Source organism: Bombus pyrosoma, linkage group LG16 (genome assembly GCF_014825855.1).
Source record: "Bombus pyrosoma isolate SC7728 linkage group LG16, ASM1482585v1, whole genome shotgun sequence".
NCBI lineage: Eukaryota > Metazoa > Arthropoda > Insecta > Hymenoptera > Apidae > Bombus > Bombus pyrosoma.
Genome location: NC_057785.1, coordinates 6,633,455 through 6,657,194, shown reverse-complemented (window position 1 = coordinate 6,657,194; position 23,740 = coordinate 6,633,455). Strand labels below are relative to the sequence as shown.

Here is a 23,740-nt window from a genome sequence, read left to right as displayed (position 1 = left end):
TGAAATATAGAAATGTCCTGACTGTGTGGATGTAAAGAAGGAAGCTGATCAGTTAGCTACCATGATGTCAGCGTACACTGGAGTGAGTATTATAGATCTATCACTTAAACTTAATACAGAATTAATTATTTATGATTTAATTTAAAAATAATAAAATTGTAATGTATTTTAGGTTAGATTCGATTTTATATTATAAAAAGTCACAATCGTATAGACTTCATATTCGATAAAACATAATCCAATTTCGCTACAATAAAAGTTCGATGTCCAATACTTCTTCAGCTTCATTAAAAGTTATTATTGTGATCCTTTCTAGATCGACGTGAAAGAAATAGTCGCGGAGCCGAGACCTCGCGAAGAAGCAGTCGTGAAGATACACGAAGAGAAACTTCGTGAGAGAGAAATTGAAGTACAAACGAAACCAAAAGTTGCTGAAGTAGAAGTGACTGCTGTGGCAGAAGTAGAAGAAAAGGAAGTTATAGTTAAAGTTCCAGAAAAACCTGAAGAGCTGATCGAACTTGAATCAGAGTATCCTCTCGAGCCACCAGCAACGCCATCGATCTCTGGTGTGACACCTCAGGTAGAAAAAGTCGCTATGCCAGAAGTGGTGCAAAAACTGGAAGAAAGTACTACGGTTGCTGCTGAAGAAACTCCGAAAGAAGTAGTAGAAGAACTTGAGAAAATGCCAGTGATTCCTGAAGTAGACGAAGATAAATATCCAATAGAAAAGATTGAGGAAGAAGAAATAATGAAAGAAACTGAAGAAATAGTGGTAGAAGAATTACCAAAAGAAGAAATCGAAGAGAAGGAGGAAAAGAAGCTTCCAGAGATAGTCGAAATCGAGGTGAAGAAAGATGAAATTGATATAGAAGTCGAAAAAACAGAGGAAAGGGAAGAAGAATTGGTTCCTGAAGAGGAAGAGGAGATTAAAGAAGTGCCAGTGGAAGAGATAGAAGAAATTGAAGTTCCAGTGGAAGAGATAAAAGAAATTGAAGTTCCAGTGGATGTCAAGGAAGAAGAAATATATGTGGAGATATTACCAGAGGAGCGAGACGAAGAGTTAGTTGAAGAAGAGCTAGTAAAAAAAGAAATACCTGTATGGGAGGAGCCAAAGGTGCTTACAGAAGAAGAAGGAGAAGAACTCATCTGTACCTGTCCTCCTCCGGTTAGTATCAAAATAAATATTTTTTCAATTCTAACGGGCCTAATTTACTTGCATGGATCCTCAAAATTTATAATCCTCAAAATCTAATCTCAATCGTTTTTTTGCAGCCCCGCAAGAAAATAGAGATCACTCAAACAGAAATTACAAGAATCGAAACTGTTCAAGTGATCACACAAACAGTCGTAGACGTCGAAACACAAACGACGCCAAGAATAACCAGACAAGCTCAACCGCAACTAGTGACTATTACGAAAGCTATAGATCCTGATTCAGCCACTATGGAGCAACTGTTGAATTACAAGCAGCCTTTGAAGGAGCGAATAGCGGCTATGGCAATCACTGAAAGCTCACATATACACAAGAGCACATCCTTCCACGCGAGCGGAACAGAAATTGGTGATCGTCCTCCTTTTGTTCAGGATCCTGATATTCTTCGTAGCGCTTCTCCTGGTCCTCGTGGCCCTCGTTTTGTTCCTCCTGGACCTGTTGGCTTTCTAGGTTCTCCTGCTGGTCCACGTGGCCCACCTCCTGCCCATAGTCCAACTCGTAGCGTTCCTCCAGGTACTCAAGGTCCAGTTCCACCTCACCATTCTCTCTCAGCTGTCCTCCAAACTCTTAGAGCTGAAGGAGCTCGAATGAAATCGGATCCAGAAAGGGAACTAAGGTCCGTTTATTACGGTAAAATGCCTGGCGAGCTAGATCAAGGCAAATGCAACTGTTGTCAATGTGGCAAAACTATGTCCACTCCGTTACAAGGTCCTAGAACTCAAGTAAGGCAACAGCCAACATTGCCAATATTGAAAGTAATACCAACCGTGCCAGCGGCTAAGAAGACTATCAGCCTGAGTACTGATAAGACAGTGCAACACCAGAGTTTTTGTCCAGAATGTAAACTGAGGAAGCTCCAGCAGGCTCTGAGAGCCCAGGATCCTCTGAAAAGAACTACCAAGAAGCCCACAAAGGATCAAGAGGTTTGTACCTGTGCAATTCAACTTGGAAAGGGCTTGCCTTGTTACCAGAAGATGAAAAAGAAGTCAGATCGAAGCTGTATGGTGAAGATCCCTAAAGCCAAGACTGATCGATCAAGGATAATAAAAGATGACGAGCAAGATTCAGTACGCTGTGCTTGCAGCGGATTAATAGAGACCAAGCCTGGGGTTATGAAGAAGGTGCACTGTTCTTGTGGTGACCCTGATTGATCTTCATAACTCATTTTTTGAAAAAGTGGTAGTGGAAAAGGATCAGAATATTTTGTTAAAGAACTTGTTTAGGTGAGAAGGGTCTATCCAGTCATATGGCAAATATAATAGAAGGCTATTATTGTTTATTTGTTTATTTAATTAATTAAATTTATTCTACAGCCAAAAAATTCATAATATTATTTTGCTAGAAACTTGGAATATTTAGGCTCATTTCTATAATGTTTCAGAATTGGCTATCGATGCCGCTACTTGGAATAATACTTGTCGATTTCTGGAACATCTTGGATGGATAGAAGGAGGACATGATTCATTCTGGACGCATTCATCGGACGAAGAAACGTCCACCAGAGGCTTCTAACTGGCTGAACAGAAATATAGACTCAAAGATGGATGCGACAAAGGAAATGGTATGTAATTTCCAATAATGTGGCCAGTTGAATGGTGCTCTTTTCAAATCAATAGTGCTGGGCTATTGTACCAGGAGACGATAGTCCTTTCATCGAACCAACGCGTAATAGGATCAATCGTCAGCACGAAATTAAATTTGAGATTATCCAACTGTAAGAAAAAAAAAAGGAAATATTTGCTGCGTCCATTGTGTCATGGTTTGGTATTGTTTTGTGATCGTACAAAGTGTAAATTCGTCGGTCTGTACATATATATTAAATTTTGCTTGTCTATCAGAGCGTTTCCAGTTGTTATGTTGGAGATTTTATTGGCTTTTAGCCCCTGCGATTTATTCTATTGGATTATCTAATAGAATATTTGAGAGCGAAAACATTTTTTTAAACGTTACAAATTATTTTTTCTCTCTACCTTTAAAACATTATAATTTTAGTAACGAATATATGTACACATATAATTAGATTACAAATGAAATGAAAGAACATTTATCAACATTCAAGTACATATGTATAAATAAATTCTGCGTAATACATAAGATTAGGAAAATATTTTCGTTGGATAATATATGGTTTTACTGATCTGCATATTAATAGTGAAGAAGATATTAAAAGGAGCCCAGCAGGAATTTCAGTCGCGTTCGTGATTCACGAGATTTCGTTACCTCGTACATCAGATAGATTAGTTGGCACGAACCAATTACAATTTGTCATCAAACCGAAACGAATCGGTTCCAAACGAATTTCTGTTCAATCGGGTGATTCATCAAAAACAGGAAGTATCAGACGTTCAAGTGATTCATTGATCCTATTTTCGATCAACCTAAAAATTATATTATGCGCCGTTGTTAACTTAAAATTTAACTCGTGTTCAATCAATTTAACGTGGATTAATATTTTTTAATCATTCCAATTATTCTATTTTCTAAATTTAGTAAAAAAAAAAACCAACTTCAGTCAGTGGTGATCACAGCAAAATAAGAAACATTTTCTTTGATATAAATGAGGCGTGAGGAATATTGTGATTGTAAAAAGGATGCTGCAAAATCAGCTAGACACTGTCTAGCTGGAGGCAGCGTTTCAATGGCTGCCTGACTAAACAATCAATACTGCGAGCAACAAGTAAAGCATGACGAAAGGTCAACGAAATATTATCTAGCGCGATAAAGCTCGATAAATGCTTCGTCAAATCGGTAAATAAGCTCGCAATAAAGCTGTGTACACACTAGCAAAAATGTTTTCTAATTATACTACGTTTATTTAGATAGGCAAGCATCAGAATATCGTTTTATCTTTATAAACTTTAAACATTTTTATTAGAAAAGTATTTCAATGTTTAATCAGTCTTTCTCAATATTTAAGCCTCTTAAGAAAAATGAACTAGAAGATTTGGATGTAACAGCGTAATCTTTTATTTTCTCTGAATTAAATTTTTTTATATGAGACATCATAAAAAGATATCCAAAATAAAAATGAAAGGAATGAATATTCCGTTGCATATATTTAAAAACTTCACATTTGTTCTGAACGTTTGTTTCGTTTCAAGAGTAAGAAGCCGTTTATTACATAGTTGAAGCTCTGAGCTTTTTATAGGGGAACTGGTAAGATTTAATTTTTTAACATAAGATTTTAAGATAATTTGCGGAATATAAATCATACTCTAAAACCAGTTTATAGGTGATTGCATTTTAATCGCCAAATCCCATTGCTTGCTCGGCACACTACCGGTAACCCAAACCCAATTATCTCACCTCAGTTGTTACTGAAGCTATAACACAATAAGTAGCCCAAAATTTATTTCATTAAACACTAGATTTATAAAGTTGTGAACTACCTATGAAGTATGTATAACGAAGTATAATCTATTAATTTTGTACACAATTTAAAATCTATCGAAACGACGAGTTTTATAGTTTCAATATCCAAATCAATTGAAATTACGAGCACAGGAATAAATCAGCGAAGATCGAAACGGTAAATGTAAAATCCATGAAAATGACAGATATGCCACTTTTATTTAAAAATTTAAATTACAATCTAAAATTTCTCTTAAAAATCTCTTTTAAATCGGACACATAGCAAAGAATTAGCCAAAGTAAATGTTTCGAATCCGACTGTTTACCTGCATCTAAACCAAACTCAAGTCACGTACTCACCGAACGTTGGCCAGAGTGTGTCTCCTGGACCTAAAATTGTGGTAGCCCCGTAGCTCACCGATGCTGCCCTGTTCGGCCTGCATCCTGGCCTGTGCAGTTGCAGCTGCACTGGCGATCACGTGGTGCTGGTGAGTCGGTGCACCTGTCGTGGTGATGCTTCTGCGCGATCGCCAACCCGTTCTGCTGCCACCACCGCCACTTGGGGTCGGCGATTTCTTCTGATATGGTCTACGAATCACCACACGCCAACGAGTTCCAATTTTATGTCTAGCTTTTGGCTATCGCGAGTCTGGGAGACGTTTGCTTGGTCAGAGATCACGCGCTCCTCCATTCGACGACTCTTTCCCTTTTGGATATTTTAATTTATTTCTTCCTTTACTTTCCAATGTAATTTGGGATCAGTGAGAGATTGGGATAGGTAGGATTTCTCTATTTGGTATTCGAATGATATTTGCCGTTAATTCGTGATGAGATTAGTAACAAACCATTGATTATCAATGGTAATCAAGTTAGCGATAAACCTTGTTAGTGATAATGAGGTCACTGATTAAACATCACCTTCATGAACTGAACTAGATTCTTTATAGTGTTCACGATTATTAGTTTAATAGATTGTTAGTTGTTAGTGATATATTGGTGCACTACGACTAATAATTATGTTAGAAGTTAGCCATAAGAATGTTAGTGATAATGAGGTCACTGATTAAATATCACCTTTATGAACTGAATTACATTCTTTATAGTGTTCACGATTATTAGTTAGATAAATTGTTAGTTGTTAGTGATATATTGATGCACTACGATTAATAACTATATTACTTTATGACACTGATTTGTCACTCTGACTCTGGATACTTTTAATTACAGTATTATTCTCATCACACCGAAGTGTAGTTTGCGTCAAATGGACGATAAGTACAATTTCAACAAAGTAAATCCCCTATAAAAGGAGGGGCCAATAAGAGCAAGAAGAAAAATATTGTAGTTTAAATTTGCATAACTAGGCTTCAGATAAACACAGAGGAAGAACGTCTATTTGTCAGTATATCTCTTCCTTAAGAGATCTAAGAAACCCAAGGGATCAATAAAATTGTTTACACGAAAGAAACACAGAAATGTCGTGAAAGCAATTCACGGACAAGCTATATATACATATATATCTCGTATTTGCTTAGAAGTAAGAGGATTCCCGGGTATTAATGCAACCGAGGCCCTCGTTGATTAAAGGATCGTGCTCGAGAATGCATCGATGTGCCCAGCACATTCATGAAATATTCATGAACACCACGGAAAACTCTCTGTTGCGTCTGCCGATCGCTGTTAAGCACGTTATGCAAACGTTTCGTACAAACAACTCTTTGCGAAGAATATCAATCTAACCTGGACCGATCGTTTCTGAATTGTCAGCGACGAAATTTCACACGTCAGATCTTGTTCGCGCTTTAATTTCTTTCAAGACTGTCAGGGAAGAGGAATTTATGCAGTTAACCTCACTCTGAGATAATGCCAGGGGTCTAGATAATCAGCAAAGACCTGCAATGGAGATACTCTATTTTTTCGAAGTTCTGATAAGGAAGAAACGAAATGGGATGCAGTCTCATCATCTATCTGACCTAGTTCTGGCCTTTAAAAGTATTCGAAATTGCCTCGGTCAATCGCTGTTAAGGTTAGGAACTTAACCTTATCCTTGCATGACTTGAACTGATCCTGTGCATCTGAAGTTTATGCGAATTCAACGCATCTAATGAAATACTCCAGCTTTTTCTTTTTCCATGAAATGTATACGTGACAGAGCTGTCGTGGAAACAACATTTCCTCTTCGAAGAACAAGCAGATGCTGGTAAACACTATAAACCCGAGTGGCGGCATCTGTCATGCTAATAACGTGACTCTATTCGAGGTCGACATCGAATTCAACGTGCAAGCACGTTTCATGCGTTTTGAATAAACACGCGTGGCCGGCGCTCGGCAAGAGTAAATATTTCCATTGCAGCCTGGCTTCTCTCTCTTAAGCTTCGCAACATGGTGTTCTAAAGGGAGACAGAAAACTTGGTCATCGGCCAAAAAGTCTCCGTTAATCTCTGTAGCTTAATCGTCTTCTGAATGAGACATCTGTCTAAACAATAACGCGCTCTATGTTTTTTCAAATTGCTCTATAAATGATGTATACCTATTTTTGCTGTCATTTTGGCATCATGTTTATACAGGGTTTGATATTTAACTTTTCAGGATCAACCAATTTATCATAGTGCTATAAATACACTGATTTCTTTAAATCTCACAAAAATTATAAAATGTAGATGGTGGAAACGACGACGAGGAAAATATCAAGTCAATCTTTGAGATTCTTTTTCGTAGATTCGTAGATTCTTCAAACATCTCGTATGCTTCTTCAAACAAAATTGCAAACTTTTCAAAATATAATTTTACACGGATTCCTGAACCTATCTCGAATTCAACTCCCACCAATCAAAACCCAATCAATCAGAGGTGCAACTAGTGCAAAAAATGTTAAAAATGATCGACCGGTTGTGTCTGTGTCTCACAAAATGTGTCGCATTTTCGACAGTTAGCTCTGCTCGTGTTTTACAAGGTCATAATCGTTAGAAGATTAAAACGTTTCCAGTTTACCTCCGAAATTATTCGAATCGCTAATTCCTAAAGCAATCTCCTTTCCGAGATATTCTCCTTGGTTTAATGCGGTTATTTCCGTCAATAGAAGCACGAGACTAACGCGTGAGTGTTTGGTACAGCATCAGACGTTGAGCTATCGCTCGTTGTGCGACGCTTTTCGACGCCATTATCGTGCAGTTGCACCTGACACGTTCCATCCTCAACTAGGGTGACGACGCCACGTCGTTGTCAACTGGTAAATGAGATAACATCGAACCTGGACGCAAATAACCACGTTTATCGGCGTGTGCTTTGATTTTCGATCAGACATCAGGGATTCAACCGCTGAAGAAAGTACCATTGCGAGGATTAGATGGAATCCTTTGAAGCATATTATGCTTTCTGAGAATGTACCAGTCATCCTAATTAAAATGAGGAATTTCCGAGAAATTCTCTTCCGATAACGTACATGTTTATGTGTGTTTGTCTTCTGCAGGTTTAGAACCATTAGGCACGTAGCATATGTAGCGGCATCTAAAAGGGGAACGCAGTAATAAGTTTAAAAAATTGTTTTGCTAAACTTGAAGTTTATCGCTGCTGAATATCCTAATAGTGACATCTAAAACCAAGAGATGGTACTTTGTTTGAAAAAGGAACTTTTAGATGTTCTTAATGTCTTGGACACTTAGCTAGGGACATCTAGTGTCATCGAAGAAATACTTTCCCACTTTAAGCTAAAGCTTTTTTACAGACTTTTCCATTTAGACACTTTTGCTCGCTCCATAAAAAGGTAGATGAACTGGTGGTCAAAAGTTTGGAACTTTCTATATTTTAGTATAATTAGTGGGAAGCAAGATGTTTTTAGCTGGATGTAGGAATAGTTTATAGTTGTAGTCATGGACTAAAGTTCTCCTATCACCGCGATCGATTTTCTCTGGTACTTCCAACGCAGGCTCGCAACATCAACAGGTTGCAACGCGATGCGAAGTGAAGCAAAGACACGAGAGTCTCTGCTGACTCAAGTGTCTTGAGTGCATTAGCCCATATCACCAAAGAAGACCCAAGAATAAATTTTCTTGCGATAGAAAAATTTAGACTGTGGTTTTACGACTTAATGAAACAAGAAAGTGAACGTTTAGCCTTACGATCCAACCATCTACTATTATAGTAAATGAGCGACCCTAATTTCTATATATAATCTGATCCAAAGGTAATGAAGTCTTTCATTGTAACTTAAATTGCTAGCCCTGATAAAAAGGAAATGAATTGCTATGAATCTTGAGCTAAAAACCCAAATCAAACCTGAAGAATCTCATTTTTGGTTTGAATCATATGATCATCGTTCACGTCAATTAGTTTCATTAACACGTCGTTAATATAATATTCGTACCATTCTCGTAAGACATGTTCAACACAGACATGGCACGTGACACAGACCAAAACTCTGTATAGAGACTGTAATTGCAAAATTCTAAATAATAGAGAACCAGTTTCTTAGAGCTTGAAAATCCAGGCAATATGATGTGAGTTTAAACACCATGAAAGCTTCAACTTGATGGCAACATTTGCCACGTCCATCTACATCAACTCGTCTGTTTATTAAATCCAGTCTAGCCTAATACCGCCGCGTGAATCTCGCGACTGACGATGAGTGTGACCCAAATACCAGGATTCAGTCATCCATCCAGTCACGCGATGACGCAGGAGCGGACATGCAGAGGGAAATGATACCACAGATTCTGAATTCACCCGAGGAAATGTAGATGGAATACTGAAGTTATGGCGTAGCCTGGCTGGGATTTGTTCAGTCAGGTTAGGAATTCCGGGTGCTCCAGACACCTGTGTCTATTTAACTTGCAAAACCGTACATTTAAGTACCACTCTTAAACAGATACATACGAACTCGAGATTTGAATTTATCGAGAGAAATACATTGATTATACTGAATATCACACTATTATTAGATTGGAAACTTTGTTTAAATTTTCTAACCTCACATAAGGTAGCTCGGATATAAGCAACATTAAGATGTAAGATAGGTTAGTTAGAAGAGAACGTGTACGTAAGTATAATAAGGTGGATGGCATGTTTGATAAGGTGATAAAATAGGTATATCGTCTAGTTACCAGGGAAAGACTAGGAAACTTGAATCTGGTTTTAACAGAAACGGAGAGTGTTCTGAAGCGTAACCTTTAAGCCAAAATCCCATTTAACCTAACCTCAAAGACATACTAAAGGCGAGTAATTGGCGAATGCACCAAGTTTGCTTCCAATCTCATCAAACTGTCAACCAATAACTCAACTTCAGGGAATTTCTTACTGTCGGCTACGATTCTAGAGATGACAGATAGGCGAGACTCGAGATTGTTGATGACAGGAAAATAGCCGCGTTAAGTCGCGTTCACACGTGTTCCAAACTCGGAAGGACATCGTTCGAAGCAAATACGTTTGTATGTGCGAAGTGAATGCCACTTTAATGAACGATCACCTCTAGCTAGGATAATTATACGCGATTCGTTTCAAAATTAACCAAGCCACCGAGTTTATAACGCGGAAGGAAAGCTACGCCGTGAGCTTGGCTAATAATACGCGGCATTATTTATACGGAATAGGGATCGAGATCACGTGTATTTGCGGAGTTACCATTCTGTTACCATTACCATTACATTTATTTACCTCAATTGTTAATTATAGCAATAGTACCTCGTGATTGTTATTTATAGCCATCAATTATTACGAGGGAATTTTTAATTTTGGAGAATCTAGTATACTTGAACTCTGCATGACGTAATCAAAAAATCATGACGATAATAAGAATCATTGAACTCAATTTTCCTCTTGCCCTTGCATTCTCCATGGAAAATTGATATTTTCAAGAATCCCCTTCGCTTAAAGCAAATCCGCTTTAAAGAAAACGAGCGACACAAACAAATTATTGCAAAGGCATTGGCGAATTTTTCAATAGCCTCGCGAGAGACAGAAACTTAATAATAATCCTCAAAGAGCGTCTCAGTCGTTTCAAAGGCGAGTTTCCAACGAAGACGAGGGGAAACGTTCGTTACGCGTTTCCTTCTAGCGGCAGTTGCGCCGTCTTTTTACGTCGGGCGATTGAAAGAACAATTTTAGACTGAGCATAGAAAAAAGCACGTGGCAGTTAGGAAGACGGCTGTATAAAACGGCAGCGTAATGTAAATTCGTTTGACGAGAAGAATGGAGGGATGAGAATAACGCGCGGTGATAAAAGCGCGGTGGACAGGTGTTACGATTAAAAAACTTCTCGTCATGTGAATAAAAGCGCATATCACGTTTAAACAACGAAGAAAAACTGGATGGTACGGCCAGGAAAAAATATCCACTTTAGGAAAGAATTCGACATACAAATCTGTTCAAAAGTAGGGGAATTTTTGTTTGATTACGTAGGCCGACGGTGGTATAATCGATGACAGGCCGATGCTTCGTGAAAAATTAAATCAAAAACGTACAATAATACTTTTTTATACCACGTTTCATTTTTGCAGAAAATTGAATATGAAAAGAAATAATCGAGTTATTTACGTATTTCGATTATTCGTGTCTAAGGCTATCATTAGTATGGATCGTTAAATACATTTGAAAAGATATGAAAAACGTAAATCACGATGGAATTTGTAAAAAATAAAAGTGCTGTATGTTTCAACAAATCGCTATTCACGTTGATAATTCAATTTACAAGAAGAGATTCAATTCAAAAGTTACGAGTTGTTGTCGTATTTTCAAACGAGAACGCACAAAAGTAAAGCACTTGGAAAAATCACGTTCCAAAAGAGAAAAAAAAGAAAATAAAAAATAGTACGAAGGGGAAGAAACAACGAAACACCGCTTTTTTTCTTTGCTCATTTATTGTATTTTTCGGGCGTTTCAAGAAATTCGAATTTCTGGCCCGATGGAAAATTCCCCTTTTATGTTTAACGAGCGATATAAACGCGGTTGCGTATGCCTGGAAAAGATCGAATGAATGTGTGAAATATTCGATTGCATGCTTTCAGTCACAATTTTTGGAAAAATGAGTTTCCAACGCCAATAATTGCTCCGAACGTGACATTCCTCGCGTTTCAGTGTCACCCTTTTTCTGTATAAAGCGAAATTCGTTTGAAATTTGCCTGATAACCGGTCTGTTAATATCAAGTAATTGGAATTTAAAGTGTAAATTAATTACATTGATAATTACAGAATACAATCGATGAATGAGAAATACAAACGTTAAAAGAATATTCAAGGGGCTCGTATTTTATTCGGTTGGGTAATTCATTTTTATACAGTTTTCGTGAAAGCTTTTCATAATACAGAAAATTAATTTTAGATTAATTTTCTAATTTAACGTTCATTATTGGAAAACTACGGCAATGGTTAAATGAAAAATAAATATATAGCAAAAAGTGAATAATTAATTCTTTTTAAATCCCAATAGCAAAATACAAGTACACTATTGAACACATAATGTACAGTTCGTAAAGAAGAACATTAATTTCAAATGTATCTTTCAATCTTTTCCTTTTTATGAGCAAAATAATTGCAACGAAATAAATAAATGACTGAAAAATAAAAAATAAATAATTTTTATAGAAATGCCGCAGCAAATTCATGGAAGTGCATAGCGGTGTGAATTACTGAGAAAGCGCGATATCGAAAAGGACCAAGTTTAATCTCATAAAATAGGTTATGTACATATATAACCCTATCGATTCTGTATAGCACACATGCACCATGTCACATTTTCACCCTAATTTTACAGTTTAACTTTATCCCACGTAAACCTGTCATTTGCACACTGCTGACGTATGATCCTTGAAAGAAGATAGCATATCTTGGAAATATGAAAATCGTTTTCCTCGCGGAACATTTAGAAATCTGTACATTTTTGCTTCTGATGTTATTCTCTTCTTTTCGCGGGATTCTTTTTTATATCGTAAAAAATTCTTTTTTAGATTTTCTATGTCCTCTTCTTGCAGTATTTTCTCACTTTTGAATATTTTTGTGGATATTCTAATTGCAATTGCATAACATCTTTGGCACGTTAACATCAACACAGGATCACATATCTTCTTTGCTTTTGATGCATGTAATTTAATATAATTTTATATTTATTCGTATATTTATATATGTAAACTCCCTAGAGAGTTCAAGGGCCATAGGGACTTTCTTTCTATCACGGACAGACCGACTTTCTTCGTTTTACGGACAGTCATTTTGAGAGACGCTCATTTCCCAAACGAACGGACAGAGAGCAACATCAGAGATAGACAAGAATTAATTGTTGTTAATTATCAGTTGTTATTTACTCCTGAATTGTATTTAAGTATTTTCACAATAAACTCGATTTTCAGACTTCAAAGTCGATCCTCTGTATTACCACGCGATAACGATTTTACACATATAATTTAAAATAATTTTGATACATGTTTCTGCGTGACAACGCGTTAAATGTAATGGAGAAATGGATTTGAAAACTGATCATGAATAATGATATCATGATAGAATTAATCGAGGACAAACGATTAATACGTGAAACGTTGAAATTAATGAACTTAATATGTCTTGTGCAATGAATTTATAATTTGAAATGTCGATTACAGACGCGCAAAATACAAACGTTTTGGATTTGGTTGAAATGCTGTTAGAAAAGACAGAATGTTACACGCAACCTTGGGCATGATTGTATCAATCTGCTAATTTAATTTAAGACTCTGTCATGTCGTGGAGGCAACTATACCACTTGCACGCCCTGCAAAATGTCATGAAGCTAATCGCCCTGGGCTGACATTTCCAACGATTCTATTTAACGTAACAAAATAAGATTCCTCGTGGAATCGGAGCTTCGACCCAGATTCTCGCAATCTTACAATTTCAATTTCCTCAAAAATTCATCATTTATACCTGGTTAACAGGAAAATCAAGGAATTCTAGATCAAATGACGAAAGTCGTCATTTATTCCAGAGATTGTAAATAATTTCTAATCGATTCACCAAACAGACTCTGTAACTTTTTATGAAGTTTCGTGGAATCTCGAGTTTCTCGTAAAAATTGTTTACTCTTCACAAAAATTCCGGATACAATTTATGAAATTCCGTGTTTCTCATCAAGAATTCGTCGGTTTCTATGAAAATTCTACGAGTAAATCACCGCGTTTCGCGCGTCGCCTCGCCAATTCCGACTTAAATCAAACAAAACAGGATTCTACATTTATTACAAAAGATCCTAAACTTAAAGTCGATATCCCACCGGTTCCGGTTTTTTAACCAATTATTTTAACCGACATGCTAACTTTTATACGACAGCAGAAAATTCTACCTGAATGTTAACTTTAAATTAGCCTTGGATCTCGATAATTATACAGCCCAATCAACTTCAGCTGCGACGATTGAAACGAAAGGAACCTTCGGCCATTTTTATCGGCTGAAACATTTCACGGCCCGTTTAACGGCTGCAACGGCAAGTCAAAGACCTGGAAAAGTATGGAACAATGTGCCCACACTCGCGTCATTCTTCCAGCGGCGTAAACGCATGAAAAGGTCCCTGAATCGACGGATACTTTCCTTTCGTGAAAAACCTGGCTTTTCCAAACTCCGCTAGAACAACAGCAGCAGGAAATTGAGTTTATTTTACGGTAGCGAATGCCCGACAATAGCACCGCTTCGTTTCTCCATTGGGAAATCTGCTTCGTTACACATCGCGCTTCTCAACGAGGATTGGCATTTCGTTTAGTCTATGACAGTTGTTCTCGCCGATTTGCGGCAGACTGCTAAAGTATCGAAGTGATTTATGGTTTCTACTAGCCAGGATTAAGTGTTTTCAAGCCTTTCGAGTAAAGAATTTATCGGCGAACAATGTTTTATGAGAAATTTGATCGCAGCAGAAAATTATCGACGAATCGAGTAACTGCGAAAATAACTGCGAAACGGACAAGAAAAATTGTGAAATAATTTAGATGCGAAGTAGTTGAGGCACTAGATAAAGTGTGTTATGTGAATATCATTCGCGTGAGTCGGAAGTTTTATCGATAAACAAGCGAGCTTTGGTTAATGGCCCTCCCAGGGGTTTTTCTTCCTTGAAGAGACGCCGACAGTAGCTCTATTGAATTTCCTTTGGGTTCTGACATGTTGTTTGTGACTTTCAGGGAATGGTAAAGTGAAAGACGATGGTTGGAGATATGCCTTTTGTCCACGAATTTGATCGATATCCCTGCTTGTATCATACATAAATTTCAGACTCCTTAGTATATCAAAGGCTAACTATAATGTGCTTGAACAATACTATTTTTGATATATTTTAATATAACTAGTTTAATGTCTCGATATATTTTAACATGATTAGTTTAATGTCTCGATATGTTTTAATAGAAATGGAAATTATAGTGAAACGTTAGTAAATCGAAAGCTGAGAGTAAAATATTTCAGTATGTTCTATTATAGAAATATTTGTCAATTTATTTATATATTTTGTATTTTAATATCAGTATTTTCCTATGTATAATATTCGCATATCATATGGTATTTTAATATTTAGCATAACATAAATTTCGACCTCAGCAAAAATCAAACACAAATTTAATTCTATTTTTATTTCTAACTCAGATCTAGGCCAAAATCTAATTTAACTCTAAATTAAGTTTCAATTAAAATTCTACAAATAATACAAAATTAGATATAATATACAGTAAATATCGGACTAACATTCTTTTTTTAAGAATTTTCTCTAGTCTCAAACTATTTTTTAAAGGTATTAAAGATTCCAGGTGATGTGGCTATAGCATTTTCGGAAAATTACGAGGATTTCTTTGATGTTAACGGGTTTCAAAATGGCGAGTAAACTTCTGTAAAGAAAGTGATCGTTATTTATAATGCATTTTTTCCCCACGTTCATGGACTTACTGGCCCGAGTTTAAACACAGGCAAAAGGCGAAGAACACGATTTACTTCTTGGCGAAAGAGGATTAAGGTTCATGACTTTCATCCCGGTCTGAAATTTTCCAAATCCTTTCTCCTCACAGACGGAAGAAAAGCAACAAAAAGAACATTCCGAAAGATTGGAAGTAGCTTTCCGCATTTTTACAGAATTCCCAGTAGATTTTTCATTCTTACAATTTCGTTAATAGCGTGTAAATTATTAAAAGAAATTTCATAGAGATGAACAAAGATATTTAATAGAAAGATCTTTCGATTATTTCGTTAGTTTTGATCCTATCGATCATCGCCTGCTTAATTTTTATCGTTGACCTCATTTTTATAAAATCAAATTTCTCGGCTTCCTGCATTTTTCATATTTCCCGCCGATATTACGAAAAGCCATAATCCTTCCGCAACTATTCTAACGCAACGCCATGGCAGAGTTAAATTGCCGAGCTGAATTTGAGAAACTATTCAAATCAATTTAATCAAGCTCCGATACGTAACCAATAACATTCTACAAAGTATTTAAATCAGTTTAACCAATTTACCAACACGTCACTGAACACGGCAATCCATGAGATTACAATAATCTCGTTAAAATCCCATTAAAAGATCGTTAAACCGCTGAATGGCTGGCAAGAAAAATCCCTAACGTAACCTGATCCACTTTTAATCTATTCTGTCGACCAAAAGAACTTGGACAATGGGTTCGTCTAAACCAATTCCTGAGGACCTTGTATCCAAGACGTCTTAGTAATCCAATATGTTTTACTGGATATCCGTTGCCGATAACCATTAACGCAAAACCGATACCGGATCATCATTAGTGGCAGGTCAATACGAAGTGAGGGAGGGACGCCATAATCAGGGCTAAGCAAGCAATATCGAACAGGCCATTTCCTCCTGAGCCTATACACGTATGGACACGTGTATATTGTGTAGGTGACGTTCGATGAAAATACCAAGAAATAGGAATTTCTGATTGATTGCTACACCGCATTCTCATCATTTACCACAGAATGCACATGACTTACGTACATATATAAAAGATCGAAAGTGGAACGGTGAGACATAATTTTCACTAGACGAGACAAATTACTCTGCAGCTTACATCGTTTTATCGGGTTGTCCGGAAAGTGTCTTTCTTTCACAGACACGTCTTTTACAACGATGCATCTTTATACAAACGTGAAACCTAATTTGTCGAACGTTGTGATCTTTAGTTTGATAGAACAAAATGGATCATATGTAATTCGATAACATAATATAAGACAGAAAATGTCGTGCATCCGTTATTTCCTTATAGAACGAAAGAAACTTTTCGGACGACCTAATAGATCTCTCTGTGAATATATGAAATTGTATAAAAATACGCAGTCTGTTAATTGAAGGTATAAAACGTCTGTCTAGCCATTAGAGGAGAATATTTCACGCTGAATAGTGGAACATACGTAAGACCCTGATTTTGAGTAGTTAAGATAGTGCAGGAAGTGTGATGGCAGAATTTACAATATCCGACAACCGGATCGAAGCACCAAGCACGCCTCCTTCTATCTCTTGAGAGAGAGAAAGCCAGAGTTCCTTTAATTTCAAGCCTTCCCTTCCAATTCTGGCTTCTCGCGTTTCCTCCCTGCCACTGAATTTTATTTCCGGTGGGTAAAAGCTTCCTCGAAGCTTGGACTTCGTTTTTAGTGGAATTTTTTGTCTATTTGTCAGGTCTTATGTTTGGCAACTATAATGATAAGTTCTACTTCAATTTCTTACGAATTTATTCTTGCATTTTTGTATCTTACGTGTTGCGATTAATAAATTTCACCATCGTGCGTAAAATTCCGCAAAAATGTAAGAAACCGAAGAATCTTAAGAATTCCGGGTGGACCGAATTCGATGACCACAGACTATTTCTGCTTAAAAGGTTTGTCGAGTAGAAAAGAAGGACTATTGATAGTTCTACAAAGGATTATAGTTCAGAATATGATATAAGTAGAGCCTTTGTGAGGGAGAAGTTTTTATTGTGCTTGGAATTGGGTTCACGATGAATTTCAGATACTTGAAGTAGGTAAGGAGTAATTTTAAATCCCTCAAAGGTAATGGCGTGGCACGCAGGATCAGCTAAGAGAGAATTCTAGGAATTATATCAGTGAGGGAAGCGAAGTTATATTCAAAGCGGTTTCGTTATCGCGGAATATTCTATTTGATGGCGTTATAATTAATTATTATCATCAGCGTTGTTAATAAATATTAAGAAATTTGTAATATAATATGGGTCCTAATATAGACGTGCTTCTGGTATTTCGTTTCTTTCGGTCTTATTAGATTTGTGTTAGAAATGCAGCAAGAAATTAGAATAGAGAAATTAAATTATACGAAGGAACAGAATACAAATGGAGCCAGATGCTGAATTTTCCGATAGTTGGCAATAAATTATAAAATTAATGACACCTTTCTGCACTTACAAATGTTGCTCAATGTGTCTTAAGAGTATCTAGTTTTTTTAAAAATAGCACTATTATCATTTCTATATATTGTTAGTATATTAGAAGATGTAAAACTTTGAACAATTTTATAAAAATGTTTGTTGGAACACAGGAGTCCGGAAATTTCAGTTGTCGTAAAAATCTCGGTGACAAATGATGCTGTTATCGCCATCCTGGAGGTATATTCTTATCAGAGAACAGCGAATTTCCGAGAGAAAACCCATCTACGGACAAAGGAAAATAGATTTTCGATGCTCAGACCTCTCTATCAATAAACCTTCCTTCAAATTCGTAAATCATTTTCTTCCACTGAAAGATTAATACCACCACCTTACTCCTCGATCATGTATTAAATAATTTATCATATATGTAATTCGATATCTCACAAATATACGCCCTCCTTGAAGAATTCTATTCTTCGAATTGATATATCAAATATAACTAGCGAAATGTCGAAATCCATCTAATTTTATTTACGATAATTAAATGAAATAAAAGAAACTACTGTATTAGAATCAGATTCTGGATACTTATATTAATTCAATGAACAAAGTTGAAGAACTGGAACCTCGACAACCTCCTAATTTTGCCCAATTTCTAGGAATTCTCATATCCTAACCTCTAAATCAAGAGGGTGGCGCCACTATCGATCTGTCATTGCCCCAATTGTTAGAGACAACCCATAGTTATTCTCCATCCGCTCGTAATTCAACATGCTCTATTTTCTCGTTCATTTTCAACCTGTTCCTTCGTATAGCACTCTTTGTTGCATGGTAAAGGCGAGTAAAAGGATAAGGGAGAAATTTCTAGCAAGGGCGTACGAGAAAGAATAGGGGAATTGAATGAGAACAGCAGGAAGGGAAGGTTATCCACATAGCGTGACACTGAATAGACAAAAAGGAAGCAAGACTATGGACACTTTAGATTGATCCGGATCCCCGAGTAAATCCACTTTTCCAAGGAAACATTTATCGACTTTTCCTTTCTGAGCTTAGAGCCCGTATCCCAGAGTTTGGAACTTTTCAGGTTCCATTCGAATCAAAGTTTTTTCGGGGATGTAGAGTGATTATCGTACTAAATGATGAGATCTTTTCCTGAAGTGGTCAGACTTCAGGAGTCTTTTTTTAATACTAGGGTAGGTCTATTTCTGGATCTATTCTAAATTTCCAGATTGATTTTAGTATTAAATCAAGCGGATCATTTTGACGTATAAAGAAATTCGTGGAAGTTATCCTTTTCCTTTAGAAACTTTTGATTTTAAAGAAAAATATAGTAGACCTCTGACGATTCCCAATGTGACACCCACTCGACCTAGAAATTCATCTTTAAACATATCTTTCGGAATTTACGACCTTTCTAAGCCCACAGCGTTATCTCGAAAATACGTTATACCATTTTTTCCAAGTCTACGAGCTGCGAGGTGTCAGCAAATTGTGAGAATCGCGTTTTAAGACGATGGAGGAACTCAATGTGCCCTGAAGGGAACCAGCTGAACGACGATTACATAAAAGACGGCTACATTGTGATCGGTGGAGCTGATAGGGTCACGATTCCGTAGCAGATTGAATTGCTTTTGTCGCTATGAGTCTGGATTGGGCCGCTGGGAGCTGACAGATCGTTAAAGCTATACGTGCGTCGATTTGCTGGATACATCGTACTCCTCGCCGATTCTACGCATCGAAAAGTTGAAGACGGAGACCTGGACAATAATGGATAGTAGCTTGATCAACATTGGTGAACTAAAGGAATCAATTTCTCTCGTGTTGCTACTTTTATAGTAAACTAGTAGAGTTGTATTTCTAATTCGTGTAAGGATAGAACGAGTAAAATAATTAATGGAATGCTGATTACTCTAACCTGAAAATTCATTCTCACGGTGATAAAAATGTACTGCATTCCAAGAATAAAATTTTCCTAAATTATGAGGCTAGCATAATAGATCAGCCTAACTTAATTAGTCTAATTTTAAAGTTTCTTCTGACCATAATAAAAATGGGTCAAACTCTTTTCGTAATTCATACAAGGACAGAATGAGTAGAATGTTTGTCAGCAGACTGAAAATGGAAAAATGTTTTCATTCTTTCTGGTTGGATCGATGTAGAAGAGGAGATGTTGGAAGGAAGTCTTGAAACGGAGACGAGACACATGTCTCAGGCACAAATATTCCAAAAGGGAAAGTTCGTCTACCTAAAAACAGTTATCGCAGCAACAGATGTTTGAAACTTTCATATAAAACGACTAGTGATTTTTCTATTAACGTCTTCTTTTTTAAGTCATTTTGTATGCAACTGAAACTTATAATTTTACACTTGTATTTAAAGTATTTTCGAAGTAACTGCGATATCTGGAAGCAACAAGGTTAATTAATATAAATTATAAGACGATGATGAATTTAATTACGGACTTACGTCCGTAGCTAATAAACGTAGTTAATTCATTAAATCGGTAGATCTCTGAGCTCCGTACCATTTCTTTTATTAATTGCAGATAATAACAGCGTTAAATTCATTTAACTAACTTCGACAGACCGAGAAATTGATTGAACTATCCTGGATCAAATTTAAGAAACAACACGAAGAATCGTTCAAAACATCACCAACCTAAAGATCTGCACAGAGCACAAGACGAAACGTCAAGCAAACGCTTCCCAACGAATCCACTCGATCCAACAAATTCAGTGCACTCACCTTCCCTTGGTATTCCTACCGTCCTCATCGTCTTCCTCTTTGATATCATGCAGCCTGGGGCTTAGGCGGTGTTGGGTGCCACCCTCCTTGGAGAAGTCCTCCTCCTCCTCCGCCCCTTGTTCGGCACCCTTTCCGTTTTCTAGGTCTTCCAGTTCCTCGTCGAGATTGCTCAGAGGCGCCAACTTGCTGACCTGTACCACTAACACCTTTTTTGATTCTTGTTGTTGGTCCTGATCCTTCTCCTGTTGCTTTTGCTGATGATCTTGGAGCAGCTGCTGGCTCTGCTGCTGTTGCTTTTGGCGGCACTTGCGACACTTGCGGCCGGTGGAGCCCTTCTTGGCCTCGGGGGTGGCCCCCGAGATAGTTACACCACCCCTACCCCCGCCGCCACAGGCGTACGGCAGGCAGCAAGAACACCTGGCCCCCACCTCGACACCCTAGCGCCACTCAGCGTCAAAACATCCAGGGCCGGCTGTACCAGGCTCTTCAATGACTCCTTTCCACTTATTTGATTGATATCGAACGATTTTTAGTTCGTTTTCAATGGGCTACATCGTCCTGTCGTCCTGTCGTGGGAACTGGGATTAGACCTGGTCCAGATGGCGTAATATTGGGTGCTCTCTGGGGATCTATAAGAGTTGATTTAGCTGCTTTTGAGGTTTCTAAAGGTCCAAGAGTCCGAACCTTTCGTTTTGTCACAATTAGAGCGAGCTAGTTCTAATTCAAGTGTCAGAAACTCGAGTGTAGACTTAGTTTAGGTGATCCAATGTCTATTCCTTTGCTTTTCTAGAGTTTCCTAGGATTTCAGTAGTAAATCTTGGTTTTCTTTTGGACATCTGGACACCTGGCACAGAGGATTCCTCGTGTTGTCACGATAATAGCCTAAGTTCGGTTTGAACGTCAGACATTTGAGACTGAATGTGATTCAAGTAGTCCAATGCTGGTTTCTATGCTCTCTTAGAAGCTATGAAAATAGATCCTGATTCCTTTGAAATTTCTGACATCTGGAGGAAGTGATTTCTCGTTTCTTCTCTATCAGAGTGGGTTGTGTTAAGTTTAACTTTCAGTCAATCTGACAGTAGACTCAGTCCAAATGATCTGATATCAATTCCTTTGTTCTTTCTAGATTCACAAAATTAGATCTAGGTTGTCATTGATCTTGTAGAAACCTAACACATTGGAGCTTCAACTCAGTAATGATAAAAGCCTGAGATTAAATCTCCCAAATGCCTGATAGGAGTATCAAACTTTGGATTGCTTTAAAAATTAAAGGTTTAGGCTGTCTTACCCACCTCTGCACGTACTTTCAGGCTAGTAATCTTAGATAATTTTCAGATTTCTCCCCCAAGCGACTAATTTTCTCCTTGGAAAATTCATATAGTTCTATATGAACCCACTCTGGATTAGGGCTGATAAGGAGTTCCTATGGATGATTCAAGTGTGTAAACAGGATTCCCTCCTCCTGGTGATTCTTTGAAGATCCTTCGGGGCTATCGTCAAGTTAATAGAAGCGTTTAAACCTTTCGTGAAAGTTTGAATCTCCCTACGTGACAAAATTACCAGTGGTTTCCTTAACGATTATCCAACAAGCTTCTCCGGTAACCGGATCATTTTTTTATCAAACGATTAAGGCGAGAACTCGAAGTATGAAAGTTGAAGACGGAGATTTAAATTGTAGGCCTTTGTTCTCAAGTCGCGTACAAAATTTCAGTGATTCCGTTCTGATGAACATATTATACAGCTTCTATGACTCCTCGAAATTGTCTTCTTCTTTCAGTACACCAATCTGAATGTCCTGGACGTTCTCAAAGATCAGCTCTTCCAGATTTTCTCCAAGATCGATCTTTAATCATCTGACTCTCATTTATCGAACTTTGTGCAGGAACATTGGCTTCCAGAGAGTCTAAGCTTCGTGTAAGACAATCTTCTTAAATTTCACATAGGACACCAAATGTTCTTCTAACTGCTACTCTTCCTCACAGATCGTGATTCGTAGGACGCAAGAAAATTGTATGATCCTTCACGCGTGAACTAGAACACCAATTAACACATAGAATCCTGTATCTACGAACACACAGCACAAAGTGAAGAGAGACCTAGCTGTGCCTCATCGAGAATGGCCTCAGCTCGCACAAACACCACGAGGATCGAATGAAAGGGCTCCCTAACTATCTTCTAACACCGAATACACGTCGAATACCACTCACCCCTACAGTTATCCTCTTTTATCGACGAAAGAACAGGAAATACCTGTTGGGATGGAGGAGCCTGAGTCAGTTGGAGCAATTAGACGTCACACGCTAGATATCGATTTCCAGGCTCATCCTTTTCACGTCAACCATTCATTAATCGTTGCTCCTCTTTACTATAGAGCTCTTCAGCTAATTCAACAGCTCAGCTTCCAGTCTGCTTGCTTCACTGTGCTCTTTCTTTCTCTTCCTTTGCTTTCGGTATCCAGATCCCTTTAGTTGAATGACTTATTTGACTTCTCATCAGATCACCTTTGAAACTTTCTGTCAGATAATTTGCTAAAGCAATCTGTTTGAAGATCCTCTAGAGTAGGGCGTTCTATTTCGACTAGTTTGGCACAGGGTTACGAAATGTGCGTAGAAAGCGACGATCAGTGGAGGGTGATGACCTGGACTAGCTTCTGGAAATGGCTGCTGTGTTCTCGTACAGAGGAACACAGAACAACTGATTGTCGATTGTGGAAGGACTTGTAGCCCTCGTCGCTAACGACAGGAAAGCATGTGCTCTTTAAAAGAGTTTCACTATCAGATGACCATGGTGTAAAAAGTGAGAGAGAGAGAGAAAGAGAGAGAGAGAGAGAGAGAGATGGGAGAGACGAGTTGCAGTTGATAAGTCAGTTAATTTCCAAGGTTTGGAAGCTTCAAAAGCTGATACAAGGTTACTTCACTCATCAGGAAGTTTGTATCATTATGATTTTCTTGTTCTTAGTAGAATTTCAAGTGAATTAGTGGATCTTTGAATTAATTGCAGATTATTTTATTTTTCAAGGATGCCCATCTACTTGATTATTAAACTATTAATCGTTAACTAATTACGTGTTTGGTTTAGTGTGTTACACATTCGCCCTAATTCGGTTTTGAAAA

General features: G+C 37.5%; 2 protein-coding genes across 2 annotated transcripts in view; one reads left to right on the top strand and one right to left on the bottom strand.

The window, feature by feature from the left end:
* The window catches only part of LOC122576268 (FK506-binding protein 5-like), a 73,678-nt gene extending 70,762 nt beyond the window's left edge, over positions 1–2,916 (top strand). The window contains exons 6-9 of the mRNA XM_043746320.1: positions 11–82; positions 317–1,165; positions 1,273–2,436; positions 2,595–2,916. Coding sequence (XP_043602255.1) covers positions 11–82; positions 317–1,165; positions 1,273–2,364 — 2,013 coding nt within the window. The 3' untranslated portion in view covers positions 2,365–2,436; positions 2,595–2,916. The remainder of the gene's footprint in view (positions 1–10; positions 83–316; positions 1,166–1,272; positions 2,437–2,594) is intronic.
* LOC122576262 (cAMP-specific 3',5'-cyclic phosphodiesterase-like) overlaps positions 1–23,112 on the bottom strand; it is a 357,163-nt gene extending 334,051 nt beyond the window's left edge. Inside the window, exons 1-2 of the mRNA XM_043746301.1 lie at positions 20,628–23,112; positions 4,925–5,152 (exon numbers count right to left, since the gene is read on the bottom strand). Of these exons, the coding sequence (XP_043602236.1) occupies positions 4,925–5,007 (83 nt within the window). The 5' untranslated portion in view covers positions 5,008–5,152; positions 20,628–23,112. The remainder of the gene's footprint in view (positions 1–4,924; positions 5,153–20,627) is intronic.
* Positions 23,113–23,740: the final 628 nt, after the last annotated feature.